At 37.4% G+C, this 14,239-nt stretch overlaps 1 protein-coding gene across 3 annotated transcripts; it reads right to left on the bottom strand.

The window, feature by feature from the left end:
• Positions 1–276: 276 nt before the first annotated feature.
• Positions 277–11,713, bottom strand: inavab (innate immunity activator b). 3 transcript variants are annotated; one of them, XM_062986525.1, is made up of 10 exons: positions 11,368–11,713; positions 9,428–9,561; positions 7,576–7,698; positions 7,142–7,370; positions 6,991–7,044; positions 6,256–6,538; positions 5,439–5,594; positions 4,881–5,036; positions 4,069–4,786; positions 277–1,340 (listed from the first exon to the last, which is right to left on the bottom strand). In XM_062986525.1, the coding sequence occupies exons 1-10, from the start codon at positions 11,420–11,422 to the stop codon at positions 1,257–1,259; spliced, it is 1,992 nt and encodes a 663-aa protein (XP_062842595.1). In that variant the 5' UTR covers positions 11,423–11,713; the 3' UTR covers positions 277–1,256. The 3 variants fall into 3 exon arrangements, with proteins under 3 accessions (XP_062842595.1, XP_062842596.1, XP_062842597.1); XM_062986526.1 differs by having other exon boundaries at positions 6,256–6,535; XM_062986527.1 differs by lacking the exon at positions 5,439–5,594.
• Between the last annotated feature and the right edge of the window lie 2,526 nt (positions 11,714–14,239).

Below are 14,239 nucleotides of genomic sequence, written 5' to 3'. Positions count from 1 at the left end.
CATTGGACAGTGACCTTGACCAGGATGAAGCAATAAGTGAAAATGCTTAAAAAGTTGGTTATTTATCTAAACAGCCAAGAAATGTCTGTCTACATCTTACAGTCTAGAAGTAGAAATGATAAACCACGTGCATGCATGTGTCCTGTTTCATTAAGCCTGAGGTGTGATGTATTTTTTTAACTGGATAAAATCAATACCACCACAGAACATCACATCTATTTTTATTTGTCACAAATTCTAGAAAATTCTAATCATTTCAGTAACAAAGTAGAAATGTATACTTGTACAAAAATGTAGAAATACAATTTATTCTATAAACATCTTTCACAGCAAGTGTTCAGGTGTAAAAATAAAACACTGTAGTGTTAATATCTAAAACAGCTTCTGAATACTATCCATATAACCACAGAAAAATATTTTCCACAGTGGTTTAATAAATTAAAACATAAATAAAAGGTACCCTACCAGGTGAACATTTCACGTTTTTATTGATATTTACACAGATTAATGTCTCGATGTACTCTAAAATGAAAACATACACTATTTAAAGAACTGGAGCTAAAAATGAGTCTAAATTTGACTCAAATTGCATCTTTTGCAGATAACTGACTCATTTTCTTGAGAAATTAAATATGGTTTAGAAAGTTCTGTCCAACACTGTTAACACTTACAAGTTGCAACAGTATGTTACTTTGTCATCCTTCTATCCAGCTCATCCCAAACCAGCTTGATGGGGTTTAGGTCTGGAGGCTGTACTTTTCATGATTTGAAACCTACCACCTTGTTCTTGTCTTCTGAAGTAGCTCTGACAAAACCTGGAGGCATGTTTCAGTTTATTGTCTGGCTGTAGGATGAACCCTTGACCAACTAGACATTGCATGGCACTACAAAATGCTGTGGTAGCGCCTTTGGGTGTACCGGACGTCTTCCTGCAACAAAATTGCTCCAGTTTCCAATTCTATTTTGATGGTGTAGGAAACTGTACGCACTGATACCTTCGCTTTCTTCACGGTGTATCCATAGGAATGACCAAAACTTTTGAAGGGTCTGCCTCTGTTATTTCATTAATTACCTCTTTGTAAACATTACAATTGCAATATATCATATCCTGCAGTGCAATATGGTGAAAGCACTAACCTAGAGGGTGTCGTAACAGACATCAAAAATTAATTATTTAAAAAAATATATAGAAAAATGGGATAGGGCGTTCTAAAACTTTTGACTGGTAGTGTATTTTGTTAATAAAAGGTCCATCGTTACACCTGGCTTACAATTTCTTTGTCTTCTTCGTACCATTTTACTGGTGTTCCGTCTCTTTGTGTAAGCTGCCCTTGGTGTACCTGAAGGAGAGAACAAAAGTACATTTTAGGCTGAAAAGCATTTGTCCTGGATAAGAAGACTGGAAAAGACAAGGGACCCAGTTTCTAACCAGTATCAGCACAGACTTTTTGCAAGGAAATGCCTTCATACAAAGTAACTTAAGCGGTGTTGACTTAAGGAGTGGTGCACATCAAGCTGTTTGACTCATTTATTACGGCTCTTTGGAATTTCCAGATTTCTACATTCCCTACTATATATCAATACCAATTTATGTTTCATTAGTTTTCAGTCACTGATTACTGAACACACAAACACTTAAAATCTAGTAGAAGCTTTAATTTTTATAATTTTTTTATAATTCTTCAGGTGGTCATTTTTACCTCTATATTTTCATATTTGTCAGTGTATATATTTTGCGCTTCAGAGTGTGTTTATTCTTATTCCATTTTTATTCTTTTATTATAGGTTTATTGTTAATTAATGTGTAATGTTGCACCATGGGTCAGAGAGTAACGTAATTTCAATCCTCTATATGTCCTGTACATATTGCAGTTTTTGACAATAAAGCAATTTTGACTTTGACTTGACTTTGACTTTGACTAATGGCAGCAATGATGTTTTCTTTAGTGGCTGATCAGACTTTTGCAATTTTATAGGGTGAATATTTGACACTTTCTGACCTGAAACAACACTCTTTAGATTATACCACAGTGTATGTAAAGTTGTTCATTCCATATTACCAGCATTTCCTTTTGTCATTGCACCATTCTGGCTTAAAGTAATTCCCACATAGACATTTCTATAAAATTTCTTGCTAACACTTTAAATAAACAAATACAATTTAGGCTAATAAATAATAAGACATGCATTTTTATAGAAGCAACTAAATAATGTTCTTGAAAACATTCCAGCTGCTCCAATCTATGGAACACTTGACCATGTAAATCATTAACTGAAACACGATGCTGGAATGTAGCAACTGTGTGTTTCGAGCGGAGTCGGTGTTCCCACACTCTGTCTCCTGAATAAACTCTGTGAACACTCGGAGCTTCTGCATCAAAGAGCTACAGTTTACGGATACTTGGGGCGTGTATGATAACGCTGACCTAGAAAAACAGATCAGGTTTTGTAATTGATATTTCATTTCATTTCATTATGTTAACCTGAACAAGTCCATATTCTAATTACTGGTACTTTGAACACATTTTTTCAATTGAACACATTTTAGGAACCAGGGTGCATTCTAATAAAGTTTTAAGTGGGGCACTAGAAAGTGTATATAGAAATCTAACACTGTGGTTACTACGCTGATACTTACGCATGCACACTTTTATCTCTCAGAAACCTTTCCTCTGATGCTGTTGTGGCTTTGGGTCTACCAGACCTCTACCGCACTTTCTTAATAGCCTTTGAATTGCCTTTTTTCGGCATTAGAATATCAATATGCTGTATCCTGCGGTGCAATCTGGTCAAAGTACTGACCTAAACAGTGTAGTAACACCCTGAAAAAATGACTGGTCGTGTATGTTTACAGAAACACAGACACAGACATATACATCTGCCTTACCATATCTTCTTTCTGCCTTATATGGCTGCCCGATCGTCATGATTTTAATAGTTCTTGTGGTAGTCTTGTGGTTTTAAATTCTACCACCACCTTGCCCAGACTAGACTCGTTCGTAAAACAACCTAAAAACACGAAAACTAACGCAACCATTAAAATTTGACCGTAGCTTGTTAGTACAGTTAAGACGTATTGTTAAACATTGGCTGCATATGTAAGAATATGTAGAGAAAACACTGTGAGGGACGATTTCCAAAAGTTCTCTTCATTTAACCACACTTGTAATGTTTTAGTTCAGTTGGTGCAATTGTCGATTCTCAAAAGCATATAAGCAGTATATTCTTATCAGTTCACACATATACATCGTGCCAAAAAATATAACTTACATTAGCAGTGGTGCATCTATAAATAGCTTTCTCTTGAATTTAATATATGAGTATATTTGACAGAGGAATTAAAACAAGGCAGGAACCGTGGCATTACAGACAGGCCCAGGCAGTGCCAGAGTCATTTTACAAAATATGTTTTAACATTTTTCCCTTCCTGGACAGATTGAAACACGGCGGTAAGCTGAGCCTGGGCTATCTTTGTTTCACCAAGCCTGCAACTATAAAAGGGTTGTTTGTGTACATTAGTATTTAAACCAAATTGTTAATATGAACAGATAAAGGTCACATTAATCAGCTGGTTAATTAAGATTTTTAACACCATGTAATAAAGGGGTCATAAACCTCATGTGTTTTATTGCATTAAACAATGTACAAACTTCTCCATTTGGGACAGGCCACATACTGAACAACTATTCAGAGTTAGTTGTGCTATGATTTGTGACGACATGTGAGACTGGACACATCTATCACTGCACTTGGCCAAAGACTGGATTGGCCAAAGAATGACCTTAGATTATACTTTATACCATTACTATGTACTTTATACCCCTGCAGTACATTTCCCAACATACATGGTATGTTAAGACATCAAAATTATCAGCAATTGTAGCAGATTTAGGTATATTTTTGGGCTCCTTTAAGCAGACGACTGAGAATCTGTGTTTTCATGATCTAAATACTGATTAATTTCCAAATGCATGTTGTATCTGAGCCCTGATTTTGCTCAGAGTGATTGCTAACACATTCCTGTCTCTATATATGCACCATGTTCGGTAGTAGGAAGAGATATATTACCTGTTTATGAAAGCCGTGTTGCTGGGAAAGCGGTGACTCACGCCCGGGCACGTTTAGCACAGCACCTTGCCGGTGCCTGTCCAGCGAGCATGGCCGGCGTGGGCGCAGCTGGCAGCGCTGATGCCATGATTTAAGCTCATCTGAAACCACCTGACGTGGGAGGGCCCTGCTCGGATGCTGAGGGTAATCTCTGAGCGAGGGTGCGCGGGACAGTTTTAAATGAGAGGGTATCGGTCTGTGCGCCTGCGGTTGTAGTGGTGCCTCGTCATAGCCGTGGCCATTGGTGTGAGGAGTTGGAAACTGATGCCCGAAGTATATCCTTTCCATGTCCATGTCCATGTATGGGCTTCTACCCTCGTCTGCATACCCTCTGTAGAAACTGGAGGGCGGCTGTGGTGAAGGGTTTTGCTGAATGTTGTAGCTGGGAGGTAGGTAGGACTGGGAGATGTAATTGGGGTAGTGGTATGTGTACTGTGCTTGGCATAGCCTTTCCAGTTCTGCCGACGGCTCCTTGGTGGATGAGCTAATGTAGGAGGAAGTCGACGAGTGCTCAGAGCTGCTGTCATCAGAGCCAGAGTAGTACAATGGGAATCTGTTAGTCAAAGTCACTGAGGAGTATACTGGTTGTGTTGAAATAACATCCGTCAGTCTTCTCCTGGGACCCCGTGACCGGCCTCTGTCTCGTTCTGTATTATTCGGTGGTTCACTATTGGGAACCCTGTGAAAATCCAAACAGATGAAATAATGTCAATCAAGACAATTAAAATCATATTATGTTCTAAATGTTTGATTATTTAGAAATGACTACCGACCTTAAAAATCGTTCTGTACGCAAATGCATCTCTGGAGTCGAGGGAGTACTGATGGACTTGGTGTGCCTCAGCGCGGTGTGTTTCAACATCTGTAGCTTCAGGTCTGGCTCCTCTAAACAAACCTCTAATGGAGGCAAAGTAGGTGTCGTAGCAGGACTGTAGGATTAAGAATTAGAACGATTTAGCACAGGTACTTAGGAACAGTACGTGTCACTTGGTAATGAAAACAACAACTATAAATGGTAAAAATATACTATACCATGGTGCATTAAAAAGCGTAATAAATATTTGATTGATAATGCATTGTGAACATTAAGATAATAACACAATGTAGTGCTTTTTAACAATGTCACAACCTGGCATTTTGTTTTTTATAGCTTCACACTGCATAAACACTACTAGAAAAAAAATCTGATCACTAACTGACCTGGTAGTATAAGTTTTTTTTGTTTTCTGATAATTCTGTGCATGCAGGCATAAAATGTCAATAATGTCAATCAAGACCATTAAAATCATATTATGTTCTAAATGTTTGATTATTTAGAAACAACTACCGACCTTAAAAATCGTTCTGTACGCAAATGCATCTCTGGAGTCGAGGGAGTACTGCTGGACTTGGCGTGCCTCAGCGCGGTGTGTTTCAGCATCTGTAGCTTCAGGTCTGGCTCCTCTAAACAAACCTCTAATGGAGGCAAAGTAGTTGTCGTAGCAGGACTGTAGGATTAAGAATTAGAATGATTTTAGGATTCAGATTTTTCCCCCTAAAACTGCTGTAATAAAATCTATTTTAAATCGATTCTATTTTTAGTCCAGCCACACAGGCCGCTTCGGGACACTTGGTCCCTGGTGAAGAAGGGTAACCAAATACCAAACTTAGCATGGGTACTAGGTAATGGAAACAACAACTATGCATGGTAAAAATGTATCGTGCCACGGGGCAACGTGCATAGAAAAGGGCAATAAATGTTTGAATGATAATGCATTGTGAACATTAAGATAATAACACAATGTAGTGCTTATCAACACTATGTCACTACATTGTCGACAAAGCGAACTAAAAAAAGGCATTTTGTTTTTTATAGCTACACATTGCGTAGACACTACTGAAAAAGAAATCTGACCACTAACTGACTTGGTAGTAACATTTTTAGTTTTCTGATTCTTCTGTGTATGCAGGCATTAAATGTTTATACATTTTCTACAAACTACTTCAATTTGTTTAACAAGGCTATTAAAGTGGAGGTGTGGCTGCACACACCCTGAAGATTACTATGCGTTTTATAAAGAGCACTTTAAGAGCACTTAAAAGAGGTTCAAAATTCAAATGCCTGAGTCAAACCCTCTTTGTTCGACCCATGCTTTATACTTTTAATACCTGGAACTGGCAGTATTGGAGCGATTTTTCTTCTTCTTTTGGTAAGGCTGATCGAGACTGGACTCCTCCCAGGGTGAGTTTTGGATGGGGGCAGGGTCATACACAGGAGGGGGGCTTTGGTGTGAATGCTCGAGGGATGAGTGGTGGAAGCTGGGCTCAGGGGGATAAAGCAGGGGGCCGGTGGGGGGGACGGAACAACAGGAAAGGCCTGGAGCAACAGAATAAGCTTCTATTACAGGAGGGGGCTCGGAGGATGCCTGAGATGACTGGCTTGTCAACTCTTCTAAAGTAAAAATGAAAGAAAAACACAGTCAACGTAGAAACGACTTATAAAGAAGAGGCTATAAAAATATAGTCTAAAACTTTTGCTTAGTTCCTTAATATTCTGTATCCTGTTAAAATAAAACAGGCGACTATATGTTTGTTTGAAATAAGTTTACATTAATCTGGTGTAGAAAAGTAACTGCCCCTTATTTGGGCATATTTCTCACACTAAACAGTTGAAGCTGATTAGATAAAACATAAAGAATGTGCAAAACAACATTCCTATTATTTGATAAGTCATTTACTGTAATGGTCTCTGAACTTACTATTTAATCCTTGCAAAATTGCTGTGTGTGTCATTAATTGCTCATGAAAGGTCAGTTTCTATACCACTATAGTGTTGGTATTAACTTATAACAATATGCATAACATTAATAACATTATTGCTACTTGTTAGGGGGCCACATTTACCTTCATCCAACACTGCTAAATCTGACAACGAACTGTCCTCCGAAGTGCCTTGATCTGTAAATGCAATGTTATAATTTTATATTAGAAGTAGAGATACCCACATCACTACAAAAGAGAGACATTTCGCTTTACAGATAGACAGAGTCCTCACGTTTAACCATGACAATGCCAGGCCGCGGTGAGTTGTGGCCATGTTCAAGACGCAGCCGGAACACAGCTTCATGAAGATCCTGGAGCTTCTGTTCCTCCCGCTTGCACTGCTGCACTCGGCTCCTTTTCACCGTCTTGTTTAGATGCTCCTCTTGGGACAACCTGCAAGCCGCTACATAGATCTGCTGCTGCAGGGCTAGCTTGGCCTCCACTGAACTTAGCTCAGAGTTCTGGAACAAGTACAAGCGATGTAGTAAAAAAAATGGAAGCGAAGTCTAAATCTAAAGATAAATCTTCAGATTAAATGAGGTATGAAATAAAGGTAATAATATGAAAGGTTTCTGCACTTTTTTAATTGTATTGTACATTGAGAAGCTTAATACCAGCACAACTCTGACTTTTCTTTGGTTAGGGGTAAATATTATTGCACTTTACCTCCTCTCTAATCAATATGCTCTGCTCATCCAGTTTAAAAGCCGCTCCAATCCGCCGTCGTATCTGTGGTGGCTTCTCTCCAGGCAGCACAGGGTAATCGGAGGACAAGCGCCCAGTCAGCTCCTGTATAAATGAATACACCCATAATATTATAATGAATGGTACTCTCAAGTTAGGAGAACAGTTGAAAAAATGAAACTGACACTCTTTTTAGTTAACCAGGTTTCCTGCTTATCCTCAATCTACATTCAGTCCAGTCAAGTCCAGGCAAGTTTCTGTTCTCAACCACTATAGCTTGTGCAACACTGTGATTCTGTTCTTTATCCTTCAGCTTTCAAGAAAATTCAACTGTCCCTCCCAAGAACAATCGTATTACAGAGCGACTCCGGTGTTGATATTTCTCTGACTGTTTGGCCAAACCTTAGCTAATCTTTGGTGAGCCACAATTTAGGTGTGCCTCTTCAAGTACAGACAATACACACACAGTGACTAGGATATGATTTTAGTCTATAAGGTGACAAAGTGCTGAGGTGTCTTTAGAGTCTGGCTTAAGAAACCAAGAACAAGTCCATGCAAGTGCAAAGGCCACTCTTCCAAGAGTAACTTACATTATTATTTAATAATTAGGATTGTTACAGCCATTACATTTTAACTGGAGATTAAATAATGGACACATGTGGTGAATGATGGAAGACAGAAAGACAGTAAATGCCCATTTTAATAAACATTACATGAAGGGGGTGTCAATTAAGGCATTCCTTTTGAAAGAACAGGCATCTTTTATACTGTTCAATAAAGTGAATTGATTTAAAATTACATGTAAAACGTAAAATATATGAAAAAACTACACCAGCTCTAAGTGGTCAAAGGATCTCTGCTTTTTTTTAACAAAAGATAAAATTTCTTGCGTTACTTGTTATTAATACAAGATAAAATTCCTATAATCTTAAAAAAAAACTTTTAAAAAGTTTCCTGTTGTGATAATTACTTGTCAGAAAGTCACAAAGCATTTTTATCATGTGCCTGGCCTTAATTTAATAAAAAATGTGATACAATGAACATTATGATCCTGTTCCTCTAACTGATGTTTACAGTAACAGTGTAGATTTTTGCTTGTTTTTAAGATTTATAACTTATGTCAAAACAACATCATGTTTTTTTCAAGATACAGACTGACTGTCATGACTTGGGTCCACCTGGCACCTGTTGCAGATTTAAATGAATGGACCAGATTTGGAAAGGCACACACCTGGGACCATAAGGGACCACAATTTACACTGCATTGTCAGAACAAAAGAGCTTTTGTTTGCTTAATGGCATACGGAGGAGTCTAGCACCATGAGGAAAAAGATGTGCAGGTCTGATAAGAAGAAAATACTCTTTGGATAGATTAGAAAGTACTACGTCTGAACAGGCACTGCAGATCACCTGGCTAATACTTCTCCAGTGGTAGGAACGGGGAAACTTGTAAGAACTAAGACTAAAAAAATGCAGCCCAGTGTAGGAACATCCATACAGAAAACATTCTCTAGAGCATGTGCAAACAGTTCCTTTCAATATGACAATGACCCGAAGCATACAGCCAAAACAACACTGGAGTGGTTTTGGGACATATTTATCAGCCCAGCCAAAGAGCAGATTAAAAAACCCCATTGAAAATCTTTAGGGAAACCTGAGCATGGCAGTTCACACACACTCACCATTTAATCTATTAGAGCTTGAGGATCCGTCATGAAAAATGGGATAAACTGCCCAAATCCAGACATGAAATCCACCAAGAAGACTGTAATTGATGCCTAATGGGGCTTCCGGCAAATATTAAATAAATTATTATTTTTAAATAGTTACTTACTGCCTCTCTGATGCAGAGTTTTTTCAACTCCAGTATACAAAGTTCAAGTCTGTCCTGCAGTGACTGGCGCTTTAGTTTGACAGCCCGAGTGTGTGTACTCACATCCTTCGTCACAGTGGTGGGACTGTCAGGCCCTGCAAAACACACATAAAGACATAAACAGACACAAGGCATAAAATAATGCAAATACATATAAATAAATATAGTATATATTTGCTATTTACTTCTCATCTGTATGTTTTCACTGGATGAGCATCTAAACAAGCCACTTTCACATTTAAAAGCCGAGTATTGCATATTTTTAGGGTAATTACATGTTAATTAATAGGCTACATGTTCATAACATATATAAACACAGACATACATGTTGTGTGTAACATTTTATTGAATTCCCACTTTTACAGTCTTATAATTATTAGACATCTCATCATTAAGTCGTGTTCAACCTTAACGTTTTTCTGCTGTCATTTCTTGATCGTCTTAATGTGTCAGCTTTTGTTCATTAGCCAACTAGGTAATTATCCAAGATTTGGACATGATCTTGTCTGGGAAACCACTGTGTCAGTTCACATGACCTTCTTGCTCCTGGGTGTGTTCACACTTAACACCTATCTGGTAAAGTAAGTAAATTCCCAGGTAAAAGTTAAATTGGTTCAAATTATACTGAACATAGTGTTGGATAAAATGTAAGGTGCATATTCTTTTTTATTAAGATGTGACCGTTAATAAATACAATAAATACTGGCTTTAAACTGTTTTTTTTCTATGATTTTACAATATTATTAAGTAAAAAGCTGATAGCTGGAGGCTTTCAGTACAGGATACTGGCCTGACAACAATGCTAGGTATTAAGTAGGAAGTTTGTTCGGTCTCATTCTGGCAGTGATTTGAGATAAATGAAGTTATGTTAAGAATGAGGTATAAACTGACATCCGTTTTCAGAGGAGTGGCAGGACACAATAAGTCTTAACTATTTCCTACCAGCACAATAATCAAGCAGACGCAAAGTGCAACTGCACCGAAACTGTTCGGTCTGTTCGGTGTACACTGATTATCTTTCTTTGTGATAGTCAGACAGAGCATGACAGTGTTACATTTACAAGGAATGTACTGTTGGTTGACAGAAAATGAGCAAACTGTTGTTCGGATTATAGATTTGGATAGAATTGTTTTCCAAATGCCAAAATGTGTGTAAAACATAAACTGAATATGTATTTACTGTATTATACTGTGATAATTAAATTAGTACAACCCTGATTTTAAAGGAAGCCTTTCTTAATGTATGACTAATAATAATTTAGGGATTTCACAATATACAGTCCAAACAATATCCCTGTCAGACCAGTAAGCACATAATTGTTGCTACAAAAACTCAAAATGCAAGTTAAGACTGTTACGCAATGAGTAAACGAAATATTAAAACAATATTAACAAACAGCAATAGCATGGCAGACTGTAAAGGCGCCACTAAAGCTGAACGGTACATATGCTGCTCTTTTTTTAGGGATATTAGAGCTTATTTTAGAAATACATCTCCTAGCCACATTTGGCACTTGCTACAGCGTGGCTTTGTAGTAAGTGCAAGAATGAACCTGCCTGCGTTCCAGAGCTATCACCTATTAACAATGTGTGCTGCATTGTAAGAGGCAAATTACACAATCAATTCAGAATGAATGAATACAATTAACTAATAACTATAAACCTATTTGATTAGACATAAAAAATGTCAAGTTATTCAGCAAAACAGGTAGTGTGTTTTATGCTTTATAAATAAAAAACACATACAAATTAAATGTAAGTCAGCAAATACTCTATCTGGATTTCTTACACACATAACTTCCTCATACATATTCTAAATTCTTAAACTGGTAATTCTAACACATATTTTCTATACTGTCCTGTGTAGTTCATTATATTAGGAAACCAATGTATGTGCCTACCGTAATGCAAAATAATCCCACTGTCTGTGTCACTGATTTCTTCTTTAGACTCCATGTCTGCTAGACTGACACCCTTCTGGTCTAAACTGTAGATTTTCAGTATCTGGGCAGTCCCCTGAGAAACATAACATAAACCATTAGTATGTAAGTACTTTACATGGTGACCAGAAAGAATTCATTTAGAGGTTGCAGCCAAAGTAATCATAGTAGTCAGCCCTTCTGAGCCACTTAAGCCTTCAACCATGACAAGGTCTCCTGACCCAGAGCCAAAGGGGTCAAAGCAGATTCCAGGGGACTAAATAAATCAGGCAAACAATGATTTACCAAGGCTGCTGGGAATCCTGGGCCAACTATGTCTAAAAGCTGTGCTCTGTCAGTAGGAGTTAAGGAATCCAGAGCTCAGTGAATTGGGTACACGAACAAATAAAAGAGGCAAAAAAAGAATCAGGAGGTTAGTGGTGCACAACATGTACAATGAAACATGGTTAGACTGTTAAAACGGGCTTGTTTCTTCCTGTAATCACGTATTGTTAAATGTTTGAGTAATTATTCTACTTAAATGTGAAAAACTGAAAGTATTGGTATCACTTCTTACTCAAAAAAATCCAGGGTTGCCAATGCCTTTTCCTTGATGTGAGTCATTTAGACTTCTAGTCTGCACAAGTACTTACAACTGCTGTGAAAACAGGTTTCCCACGATGACATAAACCCAACGTCCAAAAGTGTATAGTAGACACCTGTAGACACCTGACCATAGGCTTGTTGGACATCAAAAAGTTGGCTCTCATATAGTAAACCACTTATAATCAATCATTAGGAAGGGTGTCCACAAACTTTTAACCATGATTGACAGACAGCGTCTTTATTTTTGAATTACCTTACTTAGATTTACTGGACTAGCTCATAAATGACCACATTACAGTACTGTGTCATGCTGTCATCGGCACAAAAGACAGACAGCTAGTAATTTCTGTTCACACGTGCATCTGACCTGTAACAGCTGGTTTCGGTCTATGATAAATGACAGCATCTTGAGTAAGCAGGAAAATCAGCTGGGAGAATGATTAACAAGGACGTTTACACATAACTGTGATCCCTCGCGAGTCACGACACAATTGACATGGTGTTTGTTCCCAGAGGAAGGTTTAAGATCATACAACTTAATGAGACATTTGAACAATGGTAAGTCATTAACGGAAGTGAGGATTACTGTTATTAGTTGAATAATAAAATCCCACACCGGCATATCTTACAATCAACAACAGGCACATTGTGTTTTGTGACACCCAGAACAAAAACTAAAGTAATCAGTACAGAACGGATTGTCATAAACGACCAACAAGAACTTCAATTCAAACAAGATAACAGACTGAACATCTAATCTTATACACGGTCAAGAGAGATATGACATAACGAACAGAAGAGTCTGGAAATACATAGTTTATACAGTTAAACATACAGTTACAAACAAAACAACACTGGAATATTAAAATGGCATCCCCGAGTTTAGTTGTAATTAGAATAAAGAAACAATGAAGCTACTTACATGTCTAAAGGAGACGTAGTGCTAGTAAAGTATCAGTTCACTTTGGCGTGTGAAGTGGTAAAATCTCTACAGTTCCCTTTCGCTTCACTGCTCTTCAGGTATGAGTTCGTGAATGAGCAAGTCTGAGCGCGCACCTGTGTTCAGTGATGTAGGCATAGGTGGAGTTTGGGTTTTGCTCTTGGGTTGATGTGTGGACACCCGATACCTGATGGCTTATATTTCAATGATGATAAAGATTTAAAAACATTTGTACTGTTTGCTTTGTTAATTTTTTAAAACCTTTATTTAACAGACATAAGTACGTATATAAAAAAGGTGTTTTCACTGATCACCTTTACTATATCCCTATATAAAAAAAAAATAGGTGCCGACAACACATTGTGGTTGTTTTTTTAATAGTTTACAATACATAATTAAAAAACACTTTCTACTCCCAACCTTATATAATATTTAATGTGAATTTTATTTAGATGTAGCCATCTGTAGTAAGTGCTGATTTGCATGGTAAAGGCTAATTGTGAGAAATTACTTCCATGAAGACTCAAAATGATCATTAAGATTCAAAACTACACGTTTTTGGTACGTTTCCAAAATTGGACTACTATATACCACCACTGCAAGGTTGTCACTATTGGGCCCTTGAGCAAGGCCCTTAACCCTCAATTGCTTACACTGTAAACTGTCACAATACTGTAAGTCGCTTTGGATAAAAAGCGTCTCCTAAATGCTTAATGTAATTGTAAATGTAAGTATGACCTGTCTACAGTAAACTAAATTAATACATAATGATGCCATTGACTGCACTATTCATTTAAAAACGGATGTCCTGTTTTGCTTTTTAAACCCACAGGGAAGTTTAATGTTCCTGTAGATTAAATAGTAGATTGTGACAAATGTTTCACTGGTTCCTGTTTAGTCTTATGCCACTGCAAAAAATGCATTACACCTGTATTAAAGAGTATAATGTTTATGCCATTATGTAACCTGGTTTTGGTTAGGACAATAATTCCCAGATTATGGCAAATACAAATACAGTTTTTTTTTTGTTAAAGGTCTTCTTGACCAAGAGAGTGGAAATAACCACTCAAAAGTACTTCACTCAAAAGTGCATACCTTTTTCATGTGGACTTCCTTTTCATTTAAACTAAACATCAGATTATAGATTAAAACTAAACGCCAGATACTATTACATTGTTTTATTTTGTCTCACATCACTGTTACATACATATTGGGCATCGTGATCTCTTTTGTTCACACTCACAGATAAGGTTGATCATAAGTGACCAATCTTGGTACTAGAATACCAAGTAAATACTTTATAACCTA

This window comes from Trichomycterus rosablanca, chromosome 24 (genome assembly GCF_030014385.1).
Source record: "Trichomycterus rosablanca isolate fTriRos1 chromosome 24, fTriRos1.hap1, whole genome shotgun sequence".
Lineage (NCBI taxonomy): Eukaryota > Metazoa > Chordata > Actinopteri > Siluriformes > Trichomycteridae > Trichomycterus > Trichomycterus rosablanca.
Note: the sequence above shows the minus strand (reverse complement) of the source record. Positions and strands in the feature narration are given on the sequence as shown.